The sequence below is a fragment of the Tarenaya hassleriana genome, unplaced genomic scaffold (genome assembly GCF_000463585.1).
Source record: "Tarenaya hassleriana unplaced genomic scaffold, ASM46358v1 Cleome3, whole genome shotgun sequence".
NCBI classification, from domain to species: Eukaryota; Viridiplantae; Streptophyta; class Magnoliopsida; order Brassicales; family Cleomaceae; genus Tarenaya; species Tarenaya hassleriana.
The window spans coordinates 4,233,579-4,247,721 of NW_010966177.1; the positions used below are offsets into that span (position 1 = coordinate 4,233,579).

A 14,143-nucleotide genomic window follows, 5' to 3' on the forward strand; every position below is an offset into this window, starting at 1 on the left:
ATCAGGTACATTAAGGAGCATCGAATGTCACTGTTTACGAGTCATGATCATGATGAACGGTCCCGATGTTATCGTTTCAGGGAAACATGGGACCCACATACATGATTAAAGAGACCGTGGGTCCCGAGAAAAAGAGATTAGAGTAATTGGGCCATCACATTCGGTCCGTGCGACCCATAACAAATCTGAGAATTATTTGGAATTTGTTTGCTTCCATTTGTGCTTATATAACGATGATAATAATAGTTCAATTAGGCTCTAGAAGCGTATATCTGCGCACATACACATATATAAATTCCAAAGTATACGTGATTTGTTAGTGAATGCAAATTATAAATAGTTATATGGGGTCACATGTCTATTTCGTCCCGTTAAGACCAAATAACAAAATTGGTCTCATAGTTTATTAAAAAAATTAGCAAAATTGGACATTTAATACAAACTTCAAAAAAGATCTAAAATGGAAAATGTAAGACCTGGGGAGATTAGGTAAATGATTAATAATAAAAAAACAAATCGATTAACAATAATTAAAAAGCAATAATTTTGCTGGGGGTGGGAAATCTGCACAAACGCTCTCGGTCAACAAAGGGATTTGACTGACGAGGAGAAGAAAGCTCTTGAATAAAATTACAATTATGCCACACTTCCAACGACGTTCACCGTAATCACATGTCTGAGTGAATGACGAAAACACCCCTTTCACAACTACGAATGACGGAAAATACCCTCCGCCTGGTGGTACCATTAATGTAGCCGTCTAGAGATATATTTCGAAAGTCGAGAATGACAGGTCACGTGGCCAGTGGGGGTATTACCGTAATTTTCGAGTGAGGAAGTGAAACTCAGTCCAGCTACCGAGGTGTATCTTAATTCGCATCGTTTTCTTCCCCCTTGCCAGATTCACTGATCAACTACAATGATTTGAGCAGTCATATATACACATATACGTTATATACATACGTATGTAGACGTCTATATATACACACACAAACATTGTCTTGAATGATTGTTCCTATTATACGAAGCAGGCCATATTGCTGGAAATGTTGTCATCTTCTGTTTGGTCCCGGATACATGGAATTTCCTCGAATGAATGCATATATATACTGTATACGATATATGCTCAAATCAGTTTAAACTAAAGATAAATGAACGAGGTTGGTTTTGTGAGGACTAGAATATTTTGTAGGAATATAGAAATTCGTTTGTTGATTTTATTAATTTACTTCTCTCCCTGTTTTTTTATTTTTATATTTTTTTTAACACTAATGTCGTTTGGCATTGAAACTAGGTGAAAATTAGAGGCAATAAAGAAAACCCAAAATAATCAAACATTGGATTAAGAGAAGTCAAAACCCCAAAAACATAAACAAAGGAAACAACACGTTATACCCATTAACCCTCTTTTTTTTTTTAATGTTAATTATACTAATGTCTCGGGCGATGTTCCTCTTTTTGTCCCCCAATGGCTTATCTATTAGCTTTGTTCCATTAAACATGTTCAATGCATAATTAAGAGATAATTACGTTTCATGGACGATTTTGATGAGTAATGGCTTAAAAAAGCACCCCAAATCAAAAGCAAAACAAAAAAAAAACGAGAGCACATGACTAAACACCCCCCCCCCCAAAAAAAAAAAAAAAAATAAATCAACGACAAAACTACAATAAAATTGAATTTCAAGTTAGTATACGTTTCGGGAGAGACAACCTTAGGGTTTAGGAAGATGGTGTTTGGACTCTTTTGAATCATGTTAAAAAAAAACATACACGGAAGCATGCAGGGAAAAAGCTACTTTGATGTGATTGTGACCCAAAAAAAGGTACATTTCAATCTTTTTGGTTCGGTGTTTGAAATTGAAATTGGGTGGTCCAATTCCACATATTTCACAAATTGTTATTTTTTTTCATAAAAAAAAATTGAATTTCAAGTTAGTATACGTTTCGGGAGAGACAACCTTAGGGTTTAGGAAGATGGTGTTTGGACTCTTTTGAATCATGTTAAAAAAAAACATACACGGAAGCATGCAGGGAAAAAGCTACTTTGATGTGATTGTGACCCAAAAAAAGGTACATTTCAATCTTTTTGGTTCGGTGTTTGAAATTGAAATTGGGTGGTCCAATTCCACATATTTCACAAATTGTTATTTTTTTTCATAAAAAAAAACGGGACAGAACAGAACCAGGGAGGGACCACAGGCTTCATCTTCTAGTCGCCATCCTTAGTTCTGCCATAATAATGGCCCAAGCAACTACTGAGTAAGTTGACAACAAACACATCAATACATATATATATATTTTTTTATAATGATATACATACAGAGACCAACATATGCATCTAAGGGTTTGGTTTATGTTTGGGTTAAATGGAGTAAAAACTCATTATAACGGAAGATGAGATTCAGTGGAGGCTGGAGCCACTCGGCATTTACGCACGTTTTTAATCCTTCAATACTCGAAAACATGTCCGAAGATGGCGCGATCGTGACGGTTTAGGGTTTGAAGAGTGGACGTAACGCAAGGAGTGATGGATGAAAACAGCGGATCTTCTTCCGCCATTGGTGACGAGAAGAACAATTTTTGTTACGAAATTTCAACGGATTGGGTCGGGAGATTGCGAATTCTCAGGCGGAGGATGCTCGGTGGCGATGGACTTTTGGGCTGTTGTTCTCGAACTTAGAACGGAGATTGTTGAATTAAAATTGTGGGGTGGATGTTCAAAATAGTAAGAATGATGGGGTAAATTTTAAATTTTATAAAACAGAAGCTAATGATATATATAACCGGCTTGTCTTACGTTTCCCGGCAATTTGGTCCTTCTCGCCGCCGGCGTTCGAACCATGCAATCTACCCCGAATTCTCTAGAGATATGGAATCCGCCGACGCTGCCTTCGACAGAGCATGAACAAGGGACGAACAGGCACGGAATCTTATTGGAAACTTTCTTCTCCGATTTTTTTTGTGGTTCTCTTCGGGCTTCAGACTCGTTTTTCACTGTTCTCTATCGCTTCGGATTACTTCTATCCAATTAATTTGATCAAAATCATTGATAATATTGATACCCTTTTCTTGGATTTTCCGGATATACCGTAGAAGTCCTTTCCTTTGCGTCTTTAGATTGGGTTAAGCTGCGTCTGAATACAAGGTGTTCGATGAAATGCTCGAGAGAAGATTTTGGTTTGTGTTCGAAGCATGCGGTTTAGGACTTTTAATCTGCAGGTTTTAAAGTTCGTAAGACTTTGCTACTTGTCCTTTTTAGGCGGAGTGATAAAGACATGGAAGCAACAACGGAACTGAAGGAGAAGATTTTCGAGATTTTCAAAGATTTCATGACAAGGTAACTTTGTTAGATTTCCATTCAGATATTTGGATGCCACTCTTCTCGTTTAACTCTGAAAACCCTTAATGATGGTTATGTGACAAAAGGATCACAAAGCTTGAGGAACTAGAGAATGGTGGAAAACGATTTCTTCTAGGGTTTCAACAAGCACTACGTGCGTTTCTTTGTACAACCTTCATCTGTAATGTGATCCTTTTGCGCCGTTTTTGGCCCTTTTTTTTCTTGCTTATTTCTATCTCCTTTCTCAGGCTTGCTCCAACGCCCTCCTATTGATAATTCATCCAAGTTGATGGAGAATATTTTGAAGAACAATGAAACAAGAAGGCTGAAATCATATATCAAAGCAGGTTGTATCAATACCCATGATGCTTCACAAAGCACAAAAACATGTAGGTCCTAAAATTCGATAAGCCCTCCACCAGTTTTGTTTGCCATCCTTGGTGAAGTTACATGATCGTTTCTCATACTTTGTGTCGAAGTATAGTGTTGAATTATGTCGTGAAATTTTCTTGAACATTCTAATATGCACTTCAAAATCGAAATGAGTGAAAACAAAGAATTTATGCTGTCTGATCCCAAATAAATTTAGGATTAAGGAGATGATGATGTATTCTAGCTTGCACTTACACATTTTCTCTCTCCTTTGTGTTCCTTCACAACTTGGTCTTCCATTTATGATCCATCAACCATTGTGGAATAATGGTATTGGGATTTAAGAAGTGCATACATGCATGTTGGGACTTCATGACCATCTAATCAAAGGTAATGTATCTTTCCTCTCGTTTTTTCATTATTCAAAATTATTCTACCTGTCTGATACCATTTGGATGTACCTTAGAACTATCTCTCTGTTACTTTGTTCCTCTGTTATCTCTCCACAAACTAATCCGATATCTCTCTGTTACTTTGTTTCTCGGATCCATGCTCACTTCCTCCCTTGCTTCGATTTTATCAAAATTTTTACTTTGTAGTAGAAGTAGTGTTTAATCTTAAAGATATGTTTGTTGCAGCCAAAAGCCTATTAACTGAGCTCGAGTGTCTCGTCGAGGATGCATCCCTTGCAATAGAGACTGCCACTAAATTTTCCACACATCTTTGTAACGAATCGTGCGATCCGTTACATCAAGTAACCAATGATGAGGTCAGACGTCAACAAAATAAGTTTTCAAGTAACATTCTTTAGATTGCAACCGCTGAGATGAACATGGATTCCTTATTTAGAGTCAACAACTGGGGATCTCAATTGTTTTTCTGTCATAGTAAGAGTAAAATTAACTATTTTCAGAGCTTAATCTCCTTAGTCTTGAATGATCAGGAAGAACTGACTGGACCTTATCCTCAAGAATCGGAGATCAGAGAATATGGCGTCGTGATTGCAATAATTTACAGTATGGTGAAGCAAAACTACGTGATGCAGGTATGGGATTTTTGCACCCTTGATTCAAGAATCTCTGTTGGGGAGAAAACTGTGTTGTATTTCTAGAAACCAAGTCTTAAATGTTACTGAATCGAAAGAATTACGAGTGGCAGGAAAAGATTGTGAAATCTCTTGGATTCAAGTCGTCGTCGGGTGAATTAGAGGGTTACACTCTGATGTGGTCTTTACGGCCATTCGTAGAGGAAGAGATCGTGAACCAAGCATGGAAATTTATGCCCTAAAGCCCTCCCGTACGGGAATCTCCTGGATCACAAAGATTCAGATAAGCCACCTTTTTTGTACTCTCTGCGGTAAAAAAATGTGGAGCATAAGTTACAGGGCCAAATAAATGGCTTCATCATCCAAATCCAGCTACTGCCATTATTCATTTTTTTTTACGCCTTCATGCTGCATCGCAATCGCATGTACGGAATCGCACGAATGAGCCAAAATAACATACCCAGTAATTTTTTTTTTACTTTCTCTGGTTACACCACCACACAAAAACCAAATTAAATAGAAAAACCGACTCACAACAAATGACCGTGACATAACGTTAAACCCTTTTTCATATCATAAAACATTAGAACAAAGCTTTTCTTAGTTTCTTTCAAAACGGGCGCATATATATAATTATATATAGATGTGAAAACCTTAAAAAAAAACCATTGATGGCTTGTATAATTAGAGCCTTCTCCAAAGCACATTAGGGTTTTAAGCCCTAATCTTGGATTTCTCCATTGCTCTCGGAGCAGCAGCTACAGGAAAACAAAATGGCAAACCAGTCAGAGTCCCTATCTATGGTTTGGTTTTGGATCACAAAGCCAACCCCTTTAAGAAACTCGTGTATGTAGTCTAAGTAAAATTATCAACTACATGTTTGAATAGTGCAATAGTGTCAGATCAAGCTAACACATGTAGTCTAAGTCCTATGTTCACACTTGCAAAGCACAACCGATGCCGTTGAAGGCTTTGGAGTTAATGGGGAAACTCAGAACCGAAGATCGGATTTACTCGGTTAGTCTTTCGCCAGACTATAAATGTAATGGCGCAACAAGAAACCAAACATCTAATATTGCAACTGGCCTAACTTAGTCGTAATTCCGTAGTTATGATTCTCTAGCAGTCAAAAGGGGTTAATTCTTGAAGTTTACGGATCCTCTACCCAAACATCATTTCTCATCTAGAAAACATCTCACTGTATCATGCTTCTATGGACCTTATAATTTCGGGGGAATAAAACTATTAGAGTTGTGCATATGTTAAAATGTTAAAAAAGAAGTTGCATACCTAATCCAATGGCATCTGAGCTCTTCATGATCTTCAGCCTCTTGCATACATCAATGAACATCCTACAGAAGATTTGGACATGGACTAAATTAAGGAATATAAATGCGATATTCCCAGGAATGGAAAAGAACAGAGAACAAGATAACCCAAAATAGAGCACAAAAATAGTTATCATCCACAGTTCGAACCTAAGTTAGTATCCAGATAGCTAGTTGAAATGATTACCAGGATATCCTTGACATCGGGCATGAAAGAAACAATCTATCAACTGAACTAGGGATTTCTACGAGGAAAGAAAAATAACAAAGGCCCCATGACAAGTGGTTCAAAATGATTTCTAGAGAGAGGAAACGCTCCCCAAGGAAGTCACCGCAGAATATGCATCACTATTCCGGTTAGTTGAAGACAAGATTAATTTGTTTTCCCGTGTTTATGTCAGATTTGATTTTGAGAAATCTCATTGAACATACTATATTTGGAGAGGTAAACTAAGCTGTAACATCGAATTGTTAAAAGATTGAAAAAAGGAAAGAACATTCATGTGGTAGAAGCTTACTCCCAAGGAACATCTCCAACAAGCATCCAGTCACCATCCTTATCCTCATATGTAAGCACATAATCCTTTCCATTCAGAAGATCCTTGAGCTTTGTCTCTCTAAGTATATCCTTCACTGGAGCTCCATGGGATCCACATTGACCTGACCTCACAGAAACCACAGCAATTGGATCACATCTATACTCAGAGCAATGCCCTTAACAATGAGATATGACCAAGAAGATATTCTTAAGGAAAAGTCTGCAATAGAATAATCAAATCGTGCAACTACAGAAACATCTTACCGAGAGTAAAAGTGGTGAACATCTTTTCAAGAGCAGAAGAAAGCTCCCGATAGCTGGCGCAACTTCTCAGATCTACCTTTCTCAGATAAGGAGCACCATCCATGCTGACCTTCACAAAGAGGGCACCAGCACCAGGCTTCCCATCACCTTCATCGTTATTCTTGGAAGTGGTAGCCAATGTGTTCTTCCTGTAGGATCTAACAGGAGGCCAACCGACAATTTGTGCCCTGAAAATATGAAATTCATAAACTACTCATTAGCTGATCAAGACTTAACTTATATTAAATGCATGATGATCCTATCCCTATGCTTATAACATACTTGGCTGCAGGTGGACTAGAGCTATTGTTTGCAGTGCTCAAATGCTCTTTTGGCATGCTTTGAGGCGCCTCCTTCCTAGTTACAGGTTGAGTGGTTCCAGTTCCATGAAACATCCAGCTTTTTTCAGTAAATTCAGAACTTTTTACTTCAGCAAACTGATCCATTGTGTCAGAGAAGCCTCTTTTGTTTCCTGTACCGGAGTTTTTCTGTGATTGAGAGCATATTCCATCCTTTGAAGGAGCCAAAGGAAATAGGGGCTTCTCATCAAGCTTCCCCGAGGTAAGCGTGTTGAAATCTGTCTCTCTCTCGGGGGATTGTGATCCCGGGAGACCAAGTCTCAATTCAGTAGCTTTCAAACTGATGCTGTTCTTGTCATCTTCCGCAAGGCCAGGGAGATTTGAGCTGCCGACAGAAGAGCATTCAGACAGACCCAAATAGTTATGTTCCTTTGGACCTGAGGTGTTCCTTGACAGGCATTCGCTAGTAGGTGATGAACTTGCCACAGAGACATTGCTCTGCAGCTCCTCCTCCACATCCGCTACGGGGGGAGACATTCTGTATATTTTCCTGGAAAAGGTGTCCTCCTTAGAATCCACTTGATGACTATATTGATTGAAATCTACATAACACTAACTCGAGTATATTGCTCAGGCCGACTCAACAATTTATCTTACCAAACATCATTGGCAATACCAGAAACATTAAACAGAATCTCAAAGAATCAACAAGCTCCCAATTCCACGTTCATAAAAGAAACTCAAACCAAACCAACCTTAAATACATCAGAGGTACTAGAACAAGACACTTCCCGACCAAACGAACAGGTTTTCTTCCAAAGATTCAAAACTCCAAATAAAATCCAGAAATTCGGACATTGAGGTAACGAGAACCAAGAATTGGAAAGAGCATGTTCATCAACGGAAAGGGGCATAAAAAGGGAAGTCAACTCAGGTCAGCTTAAGAGCAGAACCAGTCCTTCTGTTCCCCGCACTGATCCCAGATTTCACTTTCCGCCATTCCTTCTACAGAAACTACGGGACGACCACACAGGCCTTCCACGAAAATCAAATCACATCGCCCAGAAGCAGCACTTCGCCAGGAAAATCACCAACATAATGAACGTAAGGACAAAACAAACTAAAAAATCACAGATCTCCGAGCTACTGTCAAATATTCACATGCAGTCACCGAAAATGAAGCTCGAACATCATAAATTGTTTCTAAGACGAGAGAAAACGACGATACCTAAAGAGAGAACAATTCCGGATCAGACGGAGCTGAAGAAGAAGATCGATTGAAGCTCGAGTTTACAGGAGAAAGATGGTTATGAGCTACCACGAACTGTAGAGAGAGAGATCAAGGTCCTTCCATTAAAGCGGAAAGCATCACAAAAGCTAATTTCACCCCCTGAAACTCGTCGCCGGGGAAAAATAACAAAAATTAAATTAAAAGAAAAAAAATTGGAGAAAGTTGTGCGTTTTGTATGGCTTCCTTTTTTTCATTGGGGAAGGAATCTGATCTGACGGCTCAGGTAAGTTGTTATGACAAATCTGAATCGTCCGATCTCTTGAGATGAATCTGGATCGTTGATCTTGGTTCCACTTTCTGGCTCCACGGGAAAGGGGATGGTTGTCTTGTAAATAATGAAATCTCTGTTTTGCCCTCGTTTTCGTGACTGGTGAAAAGGAATCCTTTTCATTATACATTTTTAAATTTGTCTTACTAATTATTCGAACTTTTCTTAGTGGTATGTGAATGTTTTATGAAAATTTTTAATAGCTCGTAACCCCCAAAATAAATAAATAAATATTCTATTATCTCACGTTGTGTTTTTGCTATACAACTCGAGAAGAGAAATGGGAGGGGTAAAAGTGGAAATGAATAAAAAAAGGAATATGGGAATGGAAAAGGAAGGGGGACATGAAAGCGGCATCCCAAGTCGGTTTGTCGGGTGGTGACTGCGACATCTAACCTCCTCCACTCTCTCCTCCTTTTTTAATTTATCTATTTATCTTCGCATTTCCCCCTTAATTAATTCTCTCGCTAATTAATATACTAGTAATTAATAAAATTCCTTTTTTTACCTTTTTTTTTAATATAGGCCCACTCTATCTGATCCTATATTGATATTGCCGGTTCGGCATTGTGCCGATTTCCATTGATTGAATTCTTGAACCGGTAGTCAACCGATGCTGAGTTTGAATGTAAAGGGGTTCATTCATACTAACAGCATTAGTTTGATGGGATTAGATGTTCTAATTACCCATAGAGTATATGAACTATATAATATAATTTAGATTATAGGATAACAAGGAACATTATATGAAAACAAAAGACACGAGTGAGGGCTTAGGAAATGGGTGGAGGTGGTGGGGGGCATAATTATGATGGACGGTGAAATGGGTTCGATTTCAACACACACGAGAGACAAAAATCCTGACCGTTGGATTATCCTGTAGACAATATCTGTCCGTCCGTCCGTCCGTCCCATCATGACTTCGCTCCAGCGCTGTTTTTAGTCATTAATGTTCCGTACTGTTTACGGTAATCTTTATTGCCGTCTCTGCTGAAAGATACTCTCCGAAACAAAATTACAGTTCATCTGAGAAATTAATTTTTTGAAATCGGTAAATGTTAATCCATATATAACCCAAAATTTAAAACAAATACGGGAGCTTAATTATGCATAAATAATAATAATAATAATAATAATAATAATTAAATGAGAAAAAGGGACCCACAGCGCCATTTTGTCCCTCACGCTTATTTTATTGATCTGCGATTAAAGGAAGCGAACCGTGATTAATTAATTGGATGATTATGAATTTATGAGTAACACTAATAAATAATAAAGACAAACAAATTACTAAATGTCAGCTGATGCCTGACGGCCTATTCTTATCGGGCTTTTCTTTTAACGGCATTCTCATTGTCAAAGCCCACTTAGAATATGAACTTAATTATTGGGCCGAGCTCATAAACGGCATGCTCACCGTTTCGTAACAAATAATATTAATAATTATAACTTTTTTATAATTGTTTTACATTAATAATACACTTAAAATAGTATACAACTCAAATTATTATGTTATACAATCCAAAAAAGGTTTGGAAGAGCACAATTTGCTTGGCGCATCTATATTCATCATTTTCAGTTATATTACATATATAAAGCGACGACGAATGTGAACGTGTGAGGTCAAAATATGATCAAAATGTACTGTTACATAAATGGTTTTTTGCCGACATTCTAGTATAAATCACGACAATTTCGAGTTCCACACGGCAACTACTCAAGTTTTTTCACTTCAAAATTTTTCGTTATATTATTTTTTATTTTAGAAGAATACGAATTTTTGAAAACGACATGTGATTTAAGTTAATTTGATTACTATTATTATTTGTCATAAAAATGTCTAGATATTATTGGATAATGCTACTTAAAGATACATCGAATGCTTAAATAGGATGTGGATGAGTGTTTCGGTATTCGGTTTGATTCTTTCGATTTTATAAAAAACATGTACGAATTGGTTATTATATTATATTTGGTTCGGATTTTTATTTTTATCATCTATTAAGTTTTCGATTTTTGGATTTGTTTTTAAATTCAGTTCAGTTCGTTATGCTTCTAGAAAATTCAGTATTGTCGTTCAAAAATTTTTGAACGGTTCAAATAAAAAAACAGCGCATTTTTTGGTTCTGAAAAAGTATCGCCACCCCTAAAATATCATATTGCAATAAATAGTATCATGGTCTTCTATTGATATTTTTAAAAGTGTCCTTTGGGGATCTCTAAAGGCCAAGAGGCCCCACACCCCGTTGAAGTACAATTTGGTAATTTCAGTTTTATCGCGGTTATGACGCCGATGGCACGGGATGTAAATTATTGATTTTAACATGTTAATTTAAAATTAATTGCCCATTTGTGATTACTCGATCTATAACTCTCTTTTCGTATTTTTCGGCCCACGGAAATTTTCCAATCCCCAAATCATCAAATGATCTATGACCATGTTCACCGATTATAATTGATAACGCTCGTCTTATATCAATTTTAGTTTTGTTACCCATTAATTGAAAATGCGTAATTATATACTGCAAGTCTTAGGTGTATGTAATTGGGTGAATTTCTGCATGAAAAATCTATTAATCTTCTCGGGATTAATATATATATAATGTGTTGGGTCCATCCATGCATGGGATAATCTTCGTGATATCCAATCGACAAACAAATAATAAAAACATGTCGCACGTCAATCTGCTTAGGAATATTTATGTTTTTTTAATGAAGTACATTTTCGAGCTCCCACAAGTTCATTACGAAAATTATTCATGTAAACATTTAAAATTGGGATATTCATGGTTATAATTAGAGGTGAAAGTTTCGCTTCAGTTTAGGTTCGTTTTGGTTCTTTCAGTTCCACAAAAACATGTATCAATCGGTTATTATTTTATATTCGATTCTATTCGATTTCAATTTTTATAAAGAAATTTTTAGATTTTTTTAGTTTTTTTAAATTCAGTTCGGTTCGTTTAACTTCTATAAAATTTAGTTTAAATAAAATACCATTCTAAAATTTTGGACGATTTGATTCGAAAACAGTATCATATTTTTCGGTTCGATATAGTTCGATTCTGAATAACCATGTTGAAATGTCAACCCCTAACTCCTAATTATATTATAGACGGAATGAATCAAACCAAACAAAAGAGATATATATATATATACTGTGTATGTATATCCAAACTTAATGACAAATTGGAATTGGTGGTGGTGTGGAACCAAATCCAACCAAACCTCAGAGAGACCAAGCTCGCACGTCACAGTACATCTAGATGTGTCCCTCAACCCCCTCTACATTATGGTCCCGTCGGTCCAAATCCTACATGTGTGTTTACACTCGTACGCACCTATACCACCCATCATATTAATGAAAACTATATATATATATATATCATTCAACACACCAAGGAAATTTCGTATTAATAAGTGTTTATAAATCTTACCAGGAAAACTACACGTGTGCAGGTAGGTATGTGCGTGTTTTGCCTATTTTATTTAGTATACAAGCTAAATTTTACAAGGAAAAGGCAAATCAAGATTTCAAAACGAAATCATAAAGATTTCTGTAATGTAATATAATATCACATAAGGGTTTCAATAGAATATTTGGGAGATTAAGAATGTAATTAGAGGCCAAAAGAAGATTAGATAGGGGATTTGAAATATTATAAGGCAAACGAGGTGGGCCAACGTGCTCTCCGTACGGCGGCCCGGACAACAGGACAACCCCTTTCTTTGTACTCTTTCTTTTCCAACTCTCTGCTCTTACCTTTTATTTTGTTCCCCAAATTCACTATATATACGAATTACATTCAATCTTTAGTGTGTTTCTTAGTTTGGATTTTATTTCTTGATATATTTTCCTTCTCTCCATTCTCTTTACTGGATATTTTTTTATCATATAATTATAAAATACATAATTGTTAGAATAAATATATACAAAAGAATTGTGCAGACGTCGTGATATTATCCCGGATAATTTCAAGACAAGCAATCATTACAAATATATTCGGAAAAAAAAATCAAAAAGCAAAAGAGACGAAAACTTTCTGCACATATTTGTTCTTACAGTTGTATATTTTTTTAAATACAAATGAAAATAAATCCAGATTTTTCATTTATAAATAAAAACACTCCCGGTCCATCTTCCTTCCCCGCCCTTCTTGTCTTCCTCAGCATACACCCCCCCCTTCTCTCTCTCCCTCTCTCTCTCAAACACATGAGAGCAGACGATCGTCCCTTAATCTCAGGCGTCGATCCTCCCACAACAGCAACGTCGATAATTTCAGCCGTTGATTCAACCGTCGCCGGACATGGAGAGCGCACAGAATTTCTCTCCGCCGCACGTGGACGCATCTCGGCCGTCGCTGGGGTTCCCGCTCGGCACAGCTCTCCTCCTCCTCATCATCTTCAGCCTCTCCGGGATCTTCTCTTGCTGTTATCACTGGGATAAGCACCGATCTCTCCGCCGCTCCTTGTCCGCCGCCGCCGCCGACATCGAGTCCTCGCCGTCGAAGCCTAGACCTCTCTTCTCGGTAACTCTCTCTCTCTCTCTCTCTCTCTCTCTCTCTGCAATGCTCTCAACAGAATCGTCGATTTCAAATTCATAATCTCTATTTTGAATTATTTACGGTTTTACCACACACGTCTCTTTAATGATACTTCAGTTTGGGAAACTGAGGAATTATTAACTGGTTTGTTGAAGAATTAAATTAATTAATAGTGGTTAACGATGTGACCAGGATCCGAAGAAGAACCAGCTGAGCCTACCGGTGTTGATGCCAGGAGATGATACACCGAAGTTCATAGCGTTGCCGTGTCCATGCGAGCCGCCGCGGCCGGAGAATCTCACCGTCAATGTTCAGAATCCGCCGCCACCGCCGCCTCCGGTTAAGCCGCCGCGTTTCCTGGTTCCCTTGTATTAAATCTTAAGCAGCGAAAAAAAAATGAAATTTCCCATTTTGCCCCGCTTTACATACGGTTACGGTCCAAATATTTTAATATGAAATATTTTTTGTACTGTTTTGTGCGAATTACTTTCTCGGAAATTACAGTACACGCCGTACAGGAACATTTCAATATTTTTAAAGGAAAATCTAATATAGCCATGGATAATGCTTAAGCATTGGACCTTACTTAAAAAAAATAAATAGCTATATATAACAGTGGACATCTAAGTTTTCTAGAAGTTGTACCAAAAATAGGTATTTGAAAATTGAATTATTTCGCCGTTTTAAAATTTTCCGAATCTTATTGGTAAGCCTATGAATCGAATCAAGTTTCAATTTTGTGTGACAATGCCCATATTAACTACTAATTAATTTCGATTAATTATAATGGTTAAGAAATTGGGGTCTCCATTTGA

The 14,143-nt window shown here is 37.2% G+C and overlaps 3 protein-coding genes across 5 annotated transcripts; 2 read left to right on the forward strand and 1 right to left on the reverse strand.

Moving 5' to 3' along the window:
• Positions 1-2,375: 2,375 nt before the first annotated feature.
• On the forward strand, positions 2,376-5,101 carry LOC104819282. Its single transcript, XM_010549280.2, has 8 exons — positions 2,376-2,923; positions 3,263-3,340; positions 3,430-3,497; positions 3,592-3,732; positions 4,064-4,105; positions 4,354-4,484; positions 4,659-4,760; positions 4,874-5,101. The coding sequence occupies exons 1-8, from the start codon at positions 2,844-2,846 to the stop codon at positions 5,000-5,002; spliced, it is 771 nt and encodes a 256-aa protein (XP_010547582.1). The 5' UTR covers positions 2,376-2,843; the 3' UTR covers positions 5,003-5,101.
• On the reverse strand, positions 4,979-8,659 carry LOC104819281 (auxin-responsive protein IAA9). 3 transcript variants are annotated; one of them, XM_019203251.1, is made up of 7 exons: positions 8,457-8,659; positions 7,984-8,301; positions 7,212-7,778; positions 6,891-7,117; positions 6,607-6,748; positions 6,051-6,112; positions 4,979-5,066 (listed from the first exon to the last, which is right to left on the reverse strand). In XM_019203251.1, exons 2-7 carry the CDS (start codon positions 7,992-7,994, stop codon positions 4,999-5,001), a joined length of 1,077 nt encoding a protein of 358 aa, XP_019058796.1. In that variant the 5' UTR covers positions 7,995-8,301; positions 8,457-8,659; the 3' UTR covers positions 4,979-4,998. The 3 variants fall into 3 exon arrangements, with proteins under 3 accessions (XP_019058796.1, XP_010547580.1, XP_019058797.1); XM_019203252.1 differs by lacking the exon at positions 4,979-5,066 and adding an exon at positions 5,249-5,518 and having other exon boundaries at positions 8,457-8,657; XM_010549278.2 differs by lacking the exon at positions 7,984-8,301 and having other exon boundaries at positions 8,457-8,656.
• A 4,259-nt stretch (positions 8,660-12,918) lies between these two features.
• On the forward strand, positions 12,919-13,799 carry LOC104819283 (uncharacterized protein At5g65660-like). Its single transcript, XM_010549281.2, has 2 exons — positions 12,919-13,313; positions 13,521-13,799. The coding sequence occupies exons 1-2, from the start codon at positions 13,092-13,094 to the stop codon at positions 13,701-13,703; spliced, it is 405 nt and encodes a 134-aa protein (XP_010547583.1). The 5' UTR covers positions 12,919-13,091; the 3' UTR covers positions 13,704-13,799.
• The last annotated feature ends 344 nt before the right edge of the window (positions 13,800-14,143 follow it).

Bases quoted from the DNA above. Each gene is read 5' to 3' on its own strand.
- LOC104819282 (XM_010549280.2), top strand. From the start codon at position 2,844: ATGCAATCTACCCCGAATTCTCTAGAGATATGGAATCCGCCGACGCTG. The intron at 3,498-3,591 runs GTGCGTTTCTTT...CTCCTTTCTCAG, and splicing joins AGGGTTTCAACAAGCACTAC to GCTTGCTCCAACGCCCTCCT. The intron at 4,106-4,353 runs GTAATGTATCTT...TGTTTGTTGCAG, and splicing joins TCATGACCATCTAATCAAAG to CCAAAAGCCTATTAACTGAG.
- LOC104819281 (XM_019203251.1), bottom strand. The intron at 7,118-7,211 runs GTATGTTATAAG...TCATATTTTCAG, and splicing joins TCTAGTCCACCTGCAGCCAA to GGCACAAATTGTCGGTTGGC. The intron at 5,067-6,050 runs GTATGCAACTTC...TTTTTACCGCAG, and splicing joins CTCAGATGCCATTGGATTAG to AGAGTACAAAAAAGGTGGCT.
- LOC104819283 (XM_010549281.2), top strand. From the start codon at position 13,092: ATGGAGAGCGCACAGAATTTCTCTCCGCCGCACGTGGACGCATCTCGG. The intron at 13,314-13,520 runs GTAACTCTCTCT...CGATGTGACCAG, and splicing joins AGCCTAGACCTCTCTTCTCG to GATCCGAAGAAGAACCAGCT.